Source organism: Primulina huaijiensis, chromosome 10, assembly GCF_012295235.1.
Source record: "Primulina huaijiensis isolate GDHJ02 chromosome 10, ASM1229523v2, whole genome shotgun sequence".
Taxonomy (NCBI): domain Eukaryota; kingdom Viridiplantae; phylum Streptophyta; class Magnoliopsida; order Lamiales; family Gesneriaceae; genus Primulina; species Primulina huaijiensis.
In genome coordinates this window covers 20,326,670-20,339,196 of record NC_133315.1, presented here as the reverse complement: position 1 = coordinate 20,339,196, position 12,527 = coordinate 20,326,670, and the positions used below count along the sequence as shown (strand labels likewise).

At 35.1% G+C, this 12,527-nt stretch overlaps 1 protein-coding gene and 2 non-coding genes across 7 annotated transcripts; all 3 read left to right on the top strand.

The window, feature by feature from the left end:
* Positions 1 to 1,791: 1,791 nt before the first annotated feature.
* LOC140985831 (E3 ubiquitin-protein ligase IPI1) lies at positions 1,792 to 12,069 on the top strand. Of its 5 annotated transcripts, XM_073453785.1 has the most exons (7): positions 5,086 to 5,226; positions 5,907 to 6,747; positions 6,841 to 7,010; positions 7,419 to 7,477; positions 10,344 to 10,369; positions 10,498 to 10,810; positions 11,293 to 12,069. In XM_073453785.1, exons 3-7 carry the CDS (start codon positions 6,876 to 6,878, stop codon positions 11,750 to 11,752), a joined length of 993 nt encoding a protein of 330 aa, XP_073309886.1. In that variant the 5' UTR covers positions 5,086 to 5,226; positions 5,907 to 6,747; positions 6,841 to 6,875; the 3' UTR covers positions 11,753 to 12,069. The 5 variants fall into 5 exon arrangements, with proteins under 5 accessions (XP_073309887.1, XP_073309884.1, XP_073309883.1 ...); XM_073453786.1 differs by lacking the exons at positions 5,086 to 5,226; positions 5,907 to 6,747 and adding an exon at positions 1,792 to 2,408; XM_073453783.1 differs by lacking the exon at positions 5,907 to 6,747 and having other exon boundaries at positions 4,890 to 5,230.
* Positions 1,958 to 2,083, top strand: LOC140987061 (small nucleolar RNA U19). The gene has a single exon (XR_012177062.1). It is a non-coding gene; the product is annotated as a small nucleolar RNA U19 (small nucleolar RNA).
* On the top strand, positions 2,740 to 2,819 carry LOC140987034 (small nucleolar RNA SNORD36). Its single transcript, XR_012177036.1, has one exon. It is a non-coding gene; the product is annotated as a small nucleolar RNA SNORD36 (small nucleolar RNA).
* Positions 12,070 to 12,527: the final 458 nt, after the last annotated feature.

Genomic DNA, 12,527 nt, shown 5'->3' with positions numbered 1-12,527 from the left:
CCTCAATCTCAGTCTGTACACCCACTTCATCCTCTGGGTCGTCCAATGGATTTTGAGTGCAAACTACTTTGATACCTTGGCAAATTAACTCCGTAATGCGATGGATTATCACATTATTAGAATCAACAAAATAGCCAGTCATATAATGTACGGACAACAGCTCCTCCGTGGTGGGAATGAGCATCCCCAAAATATCCTATATTAATCATTAACAATAAACATGAAAATTAATTAACTGTTAACAAAAAATGTATTAGAAAAAGTAAATAAAATGAATTTTTTGTATTTACCTTGGTATACATATTTTTAAAAGCTTTGTTCACATCATCCATGGAAGGGGAATGATTTTTACTCCATTTTCTAGTCAACCAATGACACATCCGAGGTATCGGTACATTGGGACCTTTCCGACGTCTAGCAAACATTTCAGTGATTGCCGGAAAATATTCATAGGCCAAAATCTAGAACAAAAAAACACATCATTAGTATGATATAAAATAATAAGAATATTTCATTTAATAAACAATATTTAATTACCTGTAACGGATGAATAAATCCACTAATATGGAAGCTACCGCATCCACTGAAATTTGGATCATCCCCACGTCGTGCTACCAAATTCTCATAGCTTCTGAACTTAGTTTCAAGATCTTTTCTAAGTCCATAAATAACTTCTTCGAAAGCTATGCTACCCCAGGGATAGTTAATAAAACTATCAAAGTTATTAACTAATCTAATCCATTCTAAATCGATTGTTTCATATTTATTCTTTCTTTGTCTACCTAAAACACCTACTACGAACAAAAGACAGGCCAATTTCAACTTCTCAATGTCTATCTCTTCCTCTGACTCATTCTCATATTCATCCATTCTATCTATTAAATCCCCCAAACTTATACCGTCACTTCCTCCAAAATGTCTCAACCTAAATTCATCTTCGTCAGGTATCATAGGATAAACGTTTGAACAATTTAGACCCGTTAACAAACAATATTTTAACAATGAGGTCTTTTATGATATATCATCCAAAATTCACTACTTTCACTATCATAAGTTTGCCTGCTCATCAAAAACCATAACAATTAATTCGAATTATTATAATCCTTCGCACATGTAATTAAATTACCAAATTGAGTATGCTGCACCAAATACTCTATCTCTTTCTCATTTAAAAATGATATAATCTTCTTACATATCTCAACGTATCTTGATCCTAATGTTAACTTGCATTCAAAGAATTCATTCCTTCCGAGTTTAGTGGGAAAGTAAATCTGCAGACAAAAACAAAAGAAACATATTAGTGATCAAAATTTAAACAGTATTCGTGCCTCGGAGAAGAATTGGGTCGTGCTCGAACCAAGCGCGACCCAATTGGGTCGTGCTTTCGGCACGACCCAAGCGCGACCCAATTGGGTCGTGCCGTGCTCAGCACGACCCAAGCGCGACCCAATTGGGTCGTGCTCTTCTTGTTTTGCGCTCTTCCCGAAGGGCACGACCACGACCCAAGCACGACCCAATTGGGTCGTGCTCTTCTTGGGTCGTGCTCTTCCCCCGAAGAGCACGACCCAATTGGGGGAAGAGCTTCCCCGAGAGCAGCAGCTAAGTTGCTGCTCACGGACGCTGCTCACGGTCGAGCTCTTCACGAAAAGCTCGACCCAGGGCTCGAGCCTCCACCCACGGCTCGACCCAAATCTAGCTTCGGTAACAAATTCAAATTTCAAAATAAATTTCTTATCAATACGTGATTTTCTCGTTGGATTTCTTGCAGATGAATATTTTCTAGANGTATGTATCTGGGTTTCAAATATTTATGGGTGTATGTATTCTTACTGTGCGTGATTGGTTGGTGATAGAACAAGTGCGAATGAGTGTTTCTTGGCTGAGGAGATACAGTGCCTCTGTTGTCTTGAATTGGACGCATCTTTGAGCAGCCATATGAAGAGTTCTCTAATCTCATAGCCGGCTTAGTTATGAGGCGGACACAAACTCTCTCGGATCCCCTTTTTGGGACTTGGGAGGTAAGGTTTTTTGAGTGGACTCTTTTCTTCTTCGTCAATTGTCCTCCAAACAGCCTTAAACATACCCCTATCTGTGCTTTTTCTTGGATTACTATAACTTAATTTTCGACCCATTTTGATGAGCTGCCCCATGAAAATTTTATGTAGAAATCTGAAGTTTTTTTCCTTCCAAAACTGTTAATTTTTAGCTCATTCCAACTTAATTTGGAATGGGCTCTCGTCAAAAATGTTCATGGCCTAACACAGCTTTACTTTTCGAAAAGTTATTAATAAAATTCGGAATTATTTTTTTTTATTACTGAATGCCTCTTGAGTAACTGGATCGGCTCTTTCGAGGATTTGTCATTGTGGTTCAGACGTAGGCGCAAATCAACTTGAATCTATTTGAAGGTGAGGAACTATTATCATTATTTCCAGCTCTTCTCTTAGTTTTGCTTCTGACATATTTAGATCGAATGAACATGTTTTGCCATTTTGGCTTTAAATCTCTTGGTTTCTAAGCTGGTTAAGATGCCTCTTGATGCATGTTCGAGTGCATAATGATAAGATGCTTCCTGAGAATCAGCTATATCAGCATTTTCATGGCCGATCACTGACCAAGTGGGCTTCCTTTATTACTAGCCTTGCTTCTGTCTCGATACGGCACATTTTTCTTTCTTTTTCTTTTTTTTTTCCCTGCAATCTTGATTACTGGAATGTTTTTGCAATATTCGATTTGTGGGGGCAGATGATGAGCAATTTATACAATGGCTTAATAAACCATGTAGCTATATAATTCGAGCTTTTTAAAACTGATGCCCATATATTTGTCATTTTAGCTCTTCTGAAAATTGGAGCTTTTGAGTGATTTCTTTGCCTTGAGGGGTTTTGGATGTTGTGTTCAAGCAATTGGGTTTTTTCGATGCTATCCCTAGCCATCGAAAATCCTTGACGATTGATTGTGAGGCTAACAATCACAATCCATGCTTTGAGTAATGCTTGGCAAAAGTTTTGTGAAATAATTTTTTGTAATGGATAGAAGGATTTCATAATTTTGTATCGAAGCCATGACTCCTTAGTTTGAATCAAGGTTCTAAAAAGCGTGAAGTTCCCCGAAGCGCGGATGTCGAGTTCCAAGCTTTTCAAGTTTAAGCGAGATTAGCACAGGCTTAAGCGTGAAAAAGCGTTTTTTATCTTTAGTGTAATTGTAATCATCTCAAACCAATAAATAACAAAATAATACATAAATATGATAAATTTAAGTCTAATGCATTAATTCTCATATTTATAAAATCATAAAAATATTAAAATTACAATCTTTATTTGTTTTTGCAACTAGAACACATTAAAAATATTACATATTTGTCAAATCATTATCAGACATGCTTAATCATAATTAAAATTAAAAAATAAACATTTAAATTATAAACATAATTTATTATTTTAAATAAAAAGATATACTTTCAAAATAAAAAAAATAGATACGATTAATTATGCTTAAGCACGTTTAATTAAACACCTTAATTATGTTTAATTCGTTCCAACTACAATTTGACTGCTTTTTTCCGCTTTCTCCGAAGCGGGGCGTTTTTGCCGAGCTTCAAGCTTAAGCGGGCTTTTTAGAACACTGCTTTGAATCAACTCATTTTGTTTTGGTAAATTTCAAGTCTATAGTTTGAATAAATTAAATTTGTAATAATTATTATATAAGTTTTAGAAGACATGAAAAAGCACACGAAGCATGAGAAAAAAATACTTGCTTAGAACTGAGCCGTTCAATCTATTGCCTCCGCTATATTTATGATACATATTGTGAAAACAAATAAATAACCACAAATCTTATTGTTGGCCTTGAACATTAAAATTTTGGCTCAAAGAAAAATAGAGAGAGAAATCCCATGAATAAGAAGTTGAATCAAGCAAGAAAAACCGAAAGAAACTGCACAAGGATCGAACAAAATCGGGATGAAATTTCATAAAACGGGAAATCGATCATCATCAACAACTCGACATTACATTTTCAAGATAAATGTTTGGTCCATTCATGTCTAGTTCAGTTTCTTTCTTTCTTTATATATAGTATAACAATATGTAATCTGTATTAATATTTGAGTCGACAAAATAGTATTTTGGTGTAATTTTAAATTTTTTAAAATACCCTTGTTTTTTTGTCTCCTTATTTTAATTTTTGCACGAATAATTCATTTTATGTTAAAAAAAAAAAATACCTATAGAACTTACTAAAAACGGGAAACTTAAAATTTTCAATTATAATTTTCGTTAACAAGTGTACATCATTTTCAGTGTACATATCATACCCTTGATTAACACCCTCTCTCATGCGAAAAAATTTCTTCATAACTAAATAATCTACACGTTTTATTTTCTATTTAACCAAGTCGAATGATGATTTTGAAATTTGTCATTGCCTCCTTTGGATTTTCAAATTTAAATTGATAAAAGAATTTAGACCAACGGACCCCAACTATATCTCAGTTTTGTATATAACAAAAGAGTAAGTACAAGAGACGATATCACGAATCTTTATCCGTAAGATGGGTCAACCTTATCGATATTCATAATAAAAAGTAATACTCTTAGTATAAAAAGTAATACTTTTTCATGAAATACTCAAATAAGAGATCCGTCTCACAAAATACGATCCGTGAGACCGTCTCACGTAAATTTTTGCCATAAAAAAACCTAACGGACCAAACATACACGTATTATTTGTATAATATGATGAAAAAATATCAAAGTTATTTTTTTGCCACGTTCCCACTCCCTTCGTTATTTGAAAATAGATAAATTCATCAAAATTAATGTTAATTTTAATTTTTTTGAACATAAGTTTCTGTGATCCCTGTTGATAAATAGATGGGAGCAAAATTACGATAATTGAAAGAAAAAAAGCGGTTCACAGTTTATTCCCGTTTCTGTCGTCTATTGCGTCTTAATTTTATCTAATTCATCCACGTCATCCTTTTTTCTTTTCCATCAATTTTTAGCTGAAGAGAATTTCCATCGACAACAAATAGTGAATTCTCTGAATTAACGGTTAAAGTTATGGGATTGGGCGATGCGGATCTCCTCGACGACTGCGATGGGGGTGGCGGAGGAGGAAAGGCGATGGCTATGGCCTTGTCTTGTTCGATTTGCTTAGAGGCGGTCATGGATGGCGGTGATAGATCTTGGGCTAAGCTTCAATGCGGCCATCAATTTCACCTCGGCGAGTGATTAACATTTCATTTTCTGAAGAATTAATCGTGATCTTACCTTTTTTTTTGTCCTGCTCTCGCTAAACTCTTGAATTATTATTTATTGGATTAGTTTGAACGTTCAATTCACTCGGAATGTTTTGGTTTAACGACGGGTTTTTGTGGTGTGATGTTTGCCCTCAATGTCTCACTGCATCTAACTTGTTATTGGAATTGGGGAATTAAGAAAATTTCGGGCGAATGCTAAATTTTTTTGAGTGGATAAATAATTAGAAATTCACGGTTAGGATGATCTAATGTAGTTCCGTGATTGGAAAACGAAGTTAATTTGTTTGCTGGAAGAAGTTGTAGGTGTCTTTACTCTCTGGAAATACACTTGCATGGAACGTCGAGTCGGTGCATTATAGTTTAACGTAGGTGAAATTTTGAATCGGTGCCTGTTGGATAGAATACTATATATGCTTATTGATGGATGCATTCTTCTAGTCTTTCTTACTCTGTGGTTGGAGATGTTTCTTTTGAAACGTTTTATTGTTTTAACCTAGTCCGACCTCACCTGTTTGTAGTTGTAATTATTATACATCTCTAATGATTGTTTTGTTTGAAGTTTTTACTCTTCTCTTGGAGCTGTCCTTTTGTTTAATTGTAAGGAAATTCCTGTCTTCTTATTGTTGGTTACCTTTTTTGACAGTGGCGAATGGCGACCAATCTACATCACTAGTTCTTCTTATTGAGCAAATAAAAATAAAATTTTACTTAATAGATCTTATCTGAGTCTAGGATTTCGAAATTAGATTACCTGCAAGTCACTTGGAATTTGATTTGGTGAGCAACTGTTAAAAATGGCATGGGAAGCGAAAGCATTACCATTTGTCACTAAATTGGCCTCAGCGCTTTGAAAAATTAATCTGCCTGATGCGTTTGAAATTTGATTTTCTGACAAAAAGTTGTTAGGATGATCATGAATTGGAAGAGAAAAATTCTTGAGTTTTTTGTTTAAAGGATCATTCCTTAATAGTTGGTTCTATCAAATGCATCTATTCATTCAGATAACGTGAATTTTCATTGCTATGTGTGAGGCCACCTCTGTGATTAATGTTGCCAATGATTTTACCCTTAAAAATGTAGTCTGTTTAAACATTTTAGGATTTTGAAAGCATATTTAATTCAAACTAAAGCAATATCGAAATGGAGAAGTGGTTGCCTAAGGTGAATTATTTGTTTTTGCTAACCTTACTTTGGAACAAATGAGTAGCTCCGCTCAGTTGCAGCTTTTATTATGCTTGGAACAAAATATTTCATCACTGCCAGGGGTGGAATTTGTTCATGGCAATGTTGAAAGCATTTTTCTTCACGTATTGGACTTTGGTTTAGGCCAATTATTTATCAATTATCACATTAGACTGTTCAGTGGTTATGCGTACAAAACGGAACTCACAACCACTTCTGCATAATGTGAAATGTGCTGTTCTGGATTGTGGTGGCCTTCACAAGAAATTTGTAAATTTTTATACAAAAAGAAAATTCTATAGGTTGATGCTTTAAAGTTTGAACTTCTGCTCATTTGTTTGTTTTCTAAATGCATTTTTTTTCTCACTATATTGTGGTTATTATGATCTGTACAGATTGCATTGGTTCAGCCTTCAACATTAAGGGGGCAATGCAATGTCCCAACTGTCGGAAAATTGAGAAAGGACAATGGCTTTATGCAAATGGCAGTCGTCCCTTGCCTGAATTCAACATGGAAGATTGGGCTCATGATGAGGATCTCTATGATCTAGGCTACTCTGAAATGGTTATTACATAAATTTAGTTTATAAATTTTTTAATTTTTATTATTTGTGTAACTGGGAATTGCAGATTTGAAACAGTTACCTGTAAATTGTAAATGTATAGATCTTCTGGTTTCTCTATATGCGAGGACTCCCACCGATGCTCCCAAATTTCTTGGTTACATTTTTTCTTTATAAAATCTGATCATAGACAATTTTGAAATAGGTTGCTTATACTGAATTGTCACTGTCATTTATTGTTTATGCTCTGACTCTCTAGTTTAGATGAACTCCAACCTTGCATTTTGATGTTAGGTCATGTGGACTTTTGCATTTCAACCCTTGTAGCCTATTGTATGTATAACTACGTATAAAAGCTAGATAATCATTTTTCTGATTAAATTTTAAAATAATTGTGGGTTATTTTGCAGTCGTTTGGAGTTCACTGGTGTCCATTCAGTGGATTAACAAGGATCCCTGCTTCTTTTGAGTAAGCCCCATTAACGATTTCTAGTGTAAATTTCGTTACGAGTCCTAATAGTAGTTGTATTAAATTTCAGTCCTTTGTTTGAATGGATAATTCATCTTAGGACGATTTTCATATTCAAGTTACTTTTAGATGCCTACAGAAAAATATATTCTTTTTTCCTTTGTTTACTAGCAGCTTGGCACACATGATGGTTGCACACAAGGCATTGAAAGTCATTTTAGATACTTTCTGTACCATTTCACTGGGTACTGTGGCTTTTGCAAATTTGACATCTGTGCATAATATATTGAATGCTTTAAAAGCTTTCTGGTAAAACTACCTGAACAACCTTTTGGTGTGGCGGAACAGTATGACAATAAGAATGTTATGAAATGAAGAATGTTATTTAAGCATACACAAGTTTCCACCTCGTCGGGCTTTATCTATTCTCATTTATTCCATCAATGATAGGTCATTGATGGGAGAAGCTTACCGTTGATGGGAGAAGCTTGCGAGGGAAAATTATACTAGCAGCTACCAGCTTGCTTCAAGTATTCATTAGATTTTTAGCACGACCATCTTATAAATTTACAGTAAAAACATCTAAAGGTGCCCAATCAGTCAAAGGTTCTCTAACTTCAAAGGTTCTCTAACTTGAAAAATAAACCAGTGTCTGAGTACATACACCACATAACACCTTGAAACAAACCATATTTTCATTTGAACACTCTGTATTCCGTATTAGATAAAACTCTTTCGCTTTTTCCGCCAACTGACATAATAAATGCAGTGTTTCCTGCATAATATTTTCAATGTATTTGAGCTTCTGTTTGCATGCATTATTGCATTCAAAACAAATAAACAGTGCATATACTTACTATTCGTGAGCCATATATTTGTGATTTTATATGTGGGGCTTTTGTTATTAGATTTAGTGGATATTTCTACTTCCAGAATATTCAATTAAACACGCAAGTGCTATAGATGGCTGACATCAAACATTTAAATATGATTTATGTAGAACACTTGAAACTGTGTAGGAAAAAATTGCAACAATTTAGAAGGAATTCGCTAATTTGGTGTTTAACTTTTCCCATCTTTCTGTCGTACTATCATGAATTTTATACGAGTTAGAGAGAATCATAATATGATCTAGAAATCCCTGTCCAACTCATTATCTAGTGCTCCATTCCACAAATAAAATCACACTAATATTAAATCAACATGGTTAAATGCGTGTAAAATCTAACGAATAATCTTGTTGTTACTGTGATGTATAAAATTATTTATATGCAGTGAATACGCTCAAGAAAGCTATTTGTTACAGCTATTACTTTATATCTGTTTGCCTAACAATGCTTTTATACCTCAAATAGGTAACCACTGTAGAGGAGGCATTAAATCTTTTTCAAAATTTAACACAATGAAACCTAACTAAATTGCAGATGAGGATTCTGGAAAACATAGAAACTGAAACTATTTGTAGACCGAAAAAACAAATTCCCAAATTGCAAAACATGATTTCCAGAGGTAAGGATAAAGGGGATTAAGGGGAGAAAAGGAAATGCTTTGACATTGGTGGAAGAAAGTCAGAGGCATAAGAACAATCAAACGTGTGTTCTGAGAAACATGCCATATAGGTGTACAGAATGTGGATTCTGGGTTTTTATTTTTTATATAACTACAGTTCAAACCTTTTTGTTTTGTGTGAAAATATACAAATGCATTCTTTTTGGGGAATCCATTTAAAGTTGGTATTATAAATACGTCTCGACCGAGTAATGGTCTTTTTTTGCCTCCTGAATTCGGAGTTTATCATGCTTAAAATTTTTAGAGATCACACAGTTAAAAATGAGGAAAAAAGAAAAAATTTACAACTACTTGTGAGACGTAACAAGTTTACACTTCTGGAATTGATTATGTCCTTGGTCCTCACATTTAACTATGAATTAGTAGCATAACCTTAACCTTCTGTGCAGGTAGTATGTTTTTTTCAACTTCTTGACTCAAAATCTTGCAAACAGTGAGATAATTGAACAGCTTTTCAACTAGTCTTTACGCTTTAATTCTAGCCTTTTGAACTGGGAAAAGAATTAATTATCAGTAAGGGTAAAGCTCTTCAATTGCCCCTTTATTCTGTTTCCGTTAATTGTTTTGCTTTTGGGGTGGGGAACCTCCTGTATATTCACATCCTCGTTTAATCCTTTGACCTCCTTCCGTGATTGTAACATGGATAAAACAATATATATGTTGTAACTGTCAGTTAACATTTTTTAAATTTATATTGGCTGTGTGCAAGTAGTTCATTTATAGTTGGATACTGGGGGTTGGCGGGTTGATGGGATAAAATCTGACGGAAAGAAGATAAGTTGTAGTGCTTGATAAATGCATTGGTTTAACTATAAATCATGCAGGGTGGAAACGATTTTCAATCAGTCCTGAAGCTTTTTGTTGGTTGTCCGTAGAAATTACTGCACGACTTCTATATTCGGAAGTAAAAGTTCTCCCTATGTTTATACTTTTGAAATATTCAAGAAACCTCATACAAATCGAAAATAAAAAGTGGACCCTTCTTCTTGCCGGTCTGCAAAAATTTCATTTGAAAAATATCTGGGATATTGCGAGCCTTAATGAATGATTCAAGTAGAGATACCATTTGCCTACTATAGTAAGATCTATCCTGAAATTTTTTTGTTCCCTGGACTAGGTATTAGGCATAGACATAAATCCATGTTTCACTGTTAGAATCAGGTCAATTTTTTTCATGGAGCTCTAGGTTACTTGTTATGTGGTTAAATTACTTTTAGTATAGTATATTTGAACTTTGAAGCATTTCTTGTGAAAGCATTAAGCTAATAATGCTTTGATTTTTTATTGATTTTTGCAGTGAAGGAGAGTTTTCATCGAGTGCATGTAAGATTTCATTCTCTCTTAGTAAGGTTTCACCAAGCCTATTAATGAAAGCACTTACGATTTCATACTTCAAAATTTTCTTGGCCATCATGCCAACATTGCTGAACATACATCCATGTCATCCTCAGCTCATCCTTGCCCATATATTACTTATTTTGGGCCAGTCCATCCATCTTCTACATCCAGTGGGAGTGTCTCTGATGGATCTAGTTTTCATAATCACTGGAGTGGCCCATCAGTTCAAAGCGAAGTTCCTAGTTCTTATGGTTTCCCTTCCATGGATGCACATTACCATGGTTGGGCCCATTCTCCTCCTTTTGCTATTGGTAGCCGCTCTGGTGCTGCAGATCAACCTTCGATTCCATCTGTGAATCAGAGAGCTGCTAGGAATGGTTCTGATGTGCCAAGACCCGGAATGCTCCCTTTTATTGTTGGTCATAGGTCGGTGAATGGTTTGACTTTTGATTTTAATCAGGGTTGCATCTGTTGCATGACATATATGTCAAATACATTCTTGTCTGTGAGGGGTGGGATTCCATAACACTCGTCAAACAATTCCCCTCCCCCTATTCTACCTACCCAAGACCTGTTGTTAGAAAGATAAGTATTAAAAGTAGAGCAAGTACTGGACTAATATAAAATTTTGAACTTTACTAGGTGTTGATAAGATTAAATGTTAATGGAAACATGTTTTGTTTATAGTTCACTGTGGTGAAATATTTTCCTGCGCGAACGGGGTGAGATTCCGTACAACACACACACACCGTCATAGTCATACAGAAGATTTGTTAAAGAAAGACTAAATTAGTAGGAAACTAATACTTAGCATGATTAAACTAGGTTTTTATTTCTTGAAAGTGTTTCGGTTAAATTTTTTCTATTTTATGATTATAAATTTCTTGAGTTATTTAATGCCGACACAGTTCTGGTAGTAGAGCTCCAAGCTCCGTTACCACGTCAGTGATTCCACATTACCCTGGTATTGTTGCGCGACCTCGTGACCATGCTCCATCGCTCCAAGCTTATTTTCCACAATCCAATGACGCCCCAATGGCACGAACTCCTCTTGTATCCACAGGGAGAAGATCCAGCCGCCGTAGAGGTTTGGCTCAAGTTGTGCCTCTCAATTCATCTTCAGATCAGTCAAGTGGAATTTACTTTTCTTCAAATTCATCTGGAAGAACCGTTCAAGAACCTGAAAATACCCGTCAAGATCAATTCCATGCTTGGGACGGGTATTACCAGCCTTCTGTCCCCCTGAACCCCATTGATCGAGATTCAATGTGGGGACCGTTTCACCCACCAGCTGGTGGATCTGAAACTGGAATGCGATCCACTGGTTTTCGTCATTGGCATGAGAGGACACCCGAAAATCGGCAATAGGTGTCTTACTATGTTAAATCGAAAACTGAGACTGCTATGACTGTAAAATCATTTATGTATGTTTGAGCAGCATTCTAAAATGGTTGGAGTCTGCCAAACACGGCAGGGCTGAAACTGTTGTGTGGCTTCGAGCTTATCGTGTTCCTTTTTCTTTTAGCAACCACGAGCTGTGAGGTGGACCGTGGCTTTCTCATCTCTGGCACCTGTCCCCTATGGGTGACCAGGCTCGACAATTAAATCGGAACAGCTGCATTTTAAAGGGCTTCCATGTTGTGGGTATTCCATGCAACATCCTCATTTGATTGGGTTTTCTAAATGATATCTATTTGCTGAGTGTCATGTTTTGGTGGAATGGTTTACATGCAATGAGCTAGTCTTACAAGAAAAGGTATAAAAAGCCTATAGTTGTAAGCATTCAAATATCAGTTGGAATTTTTTTTTCTGAGAATGATATCAGTTGGATTTGGTTCCGAATGTGTGTTATTTATTTTAACTAGGAATGTACACGTGCGATGCACGTAGGTGACTAATAATGAAAAATATAATCACGAGAATTAGATAAAGTTTAAAGTCGTTTGAATAACATCATGTCTGTAAGTATTTATCAATCTAAATATATGAAAACACAATACATAAAAATACATCATGACAATAAAATCATATATATTCACTTATTTATATGACATTTTTCAATCCGCGACATAATACAGCTCTTTTAAATGATAAATCAGCAAAAATATTTTTCATTCAAAATGAAAAAAACAATAAAAAGAAA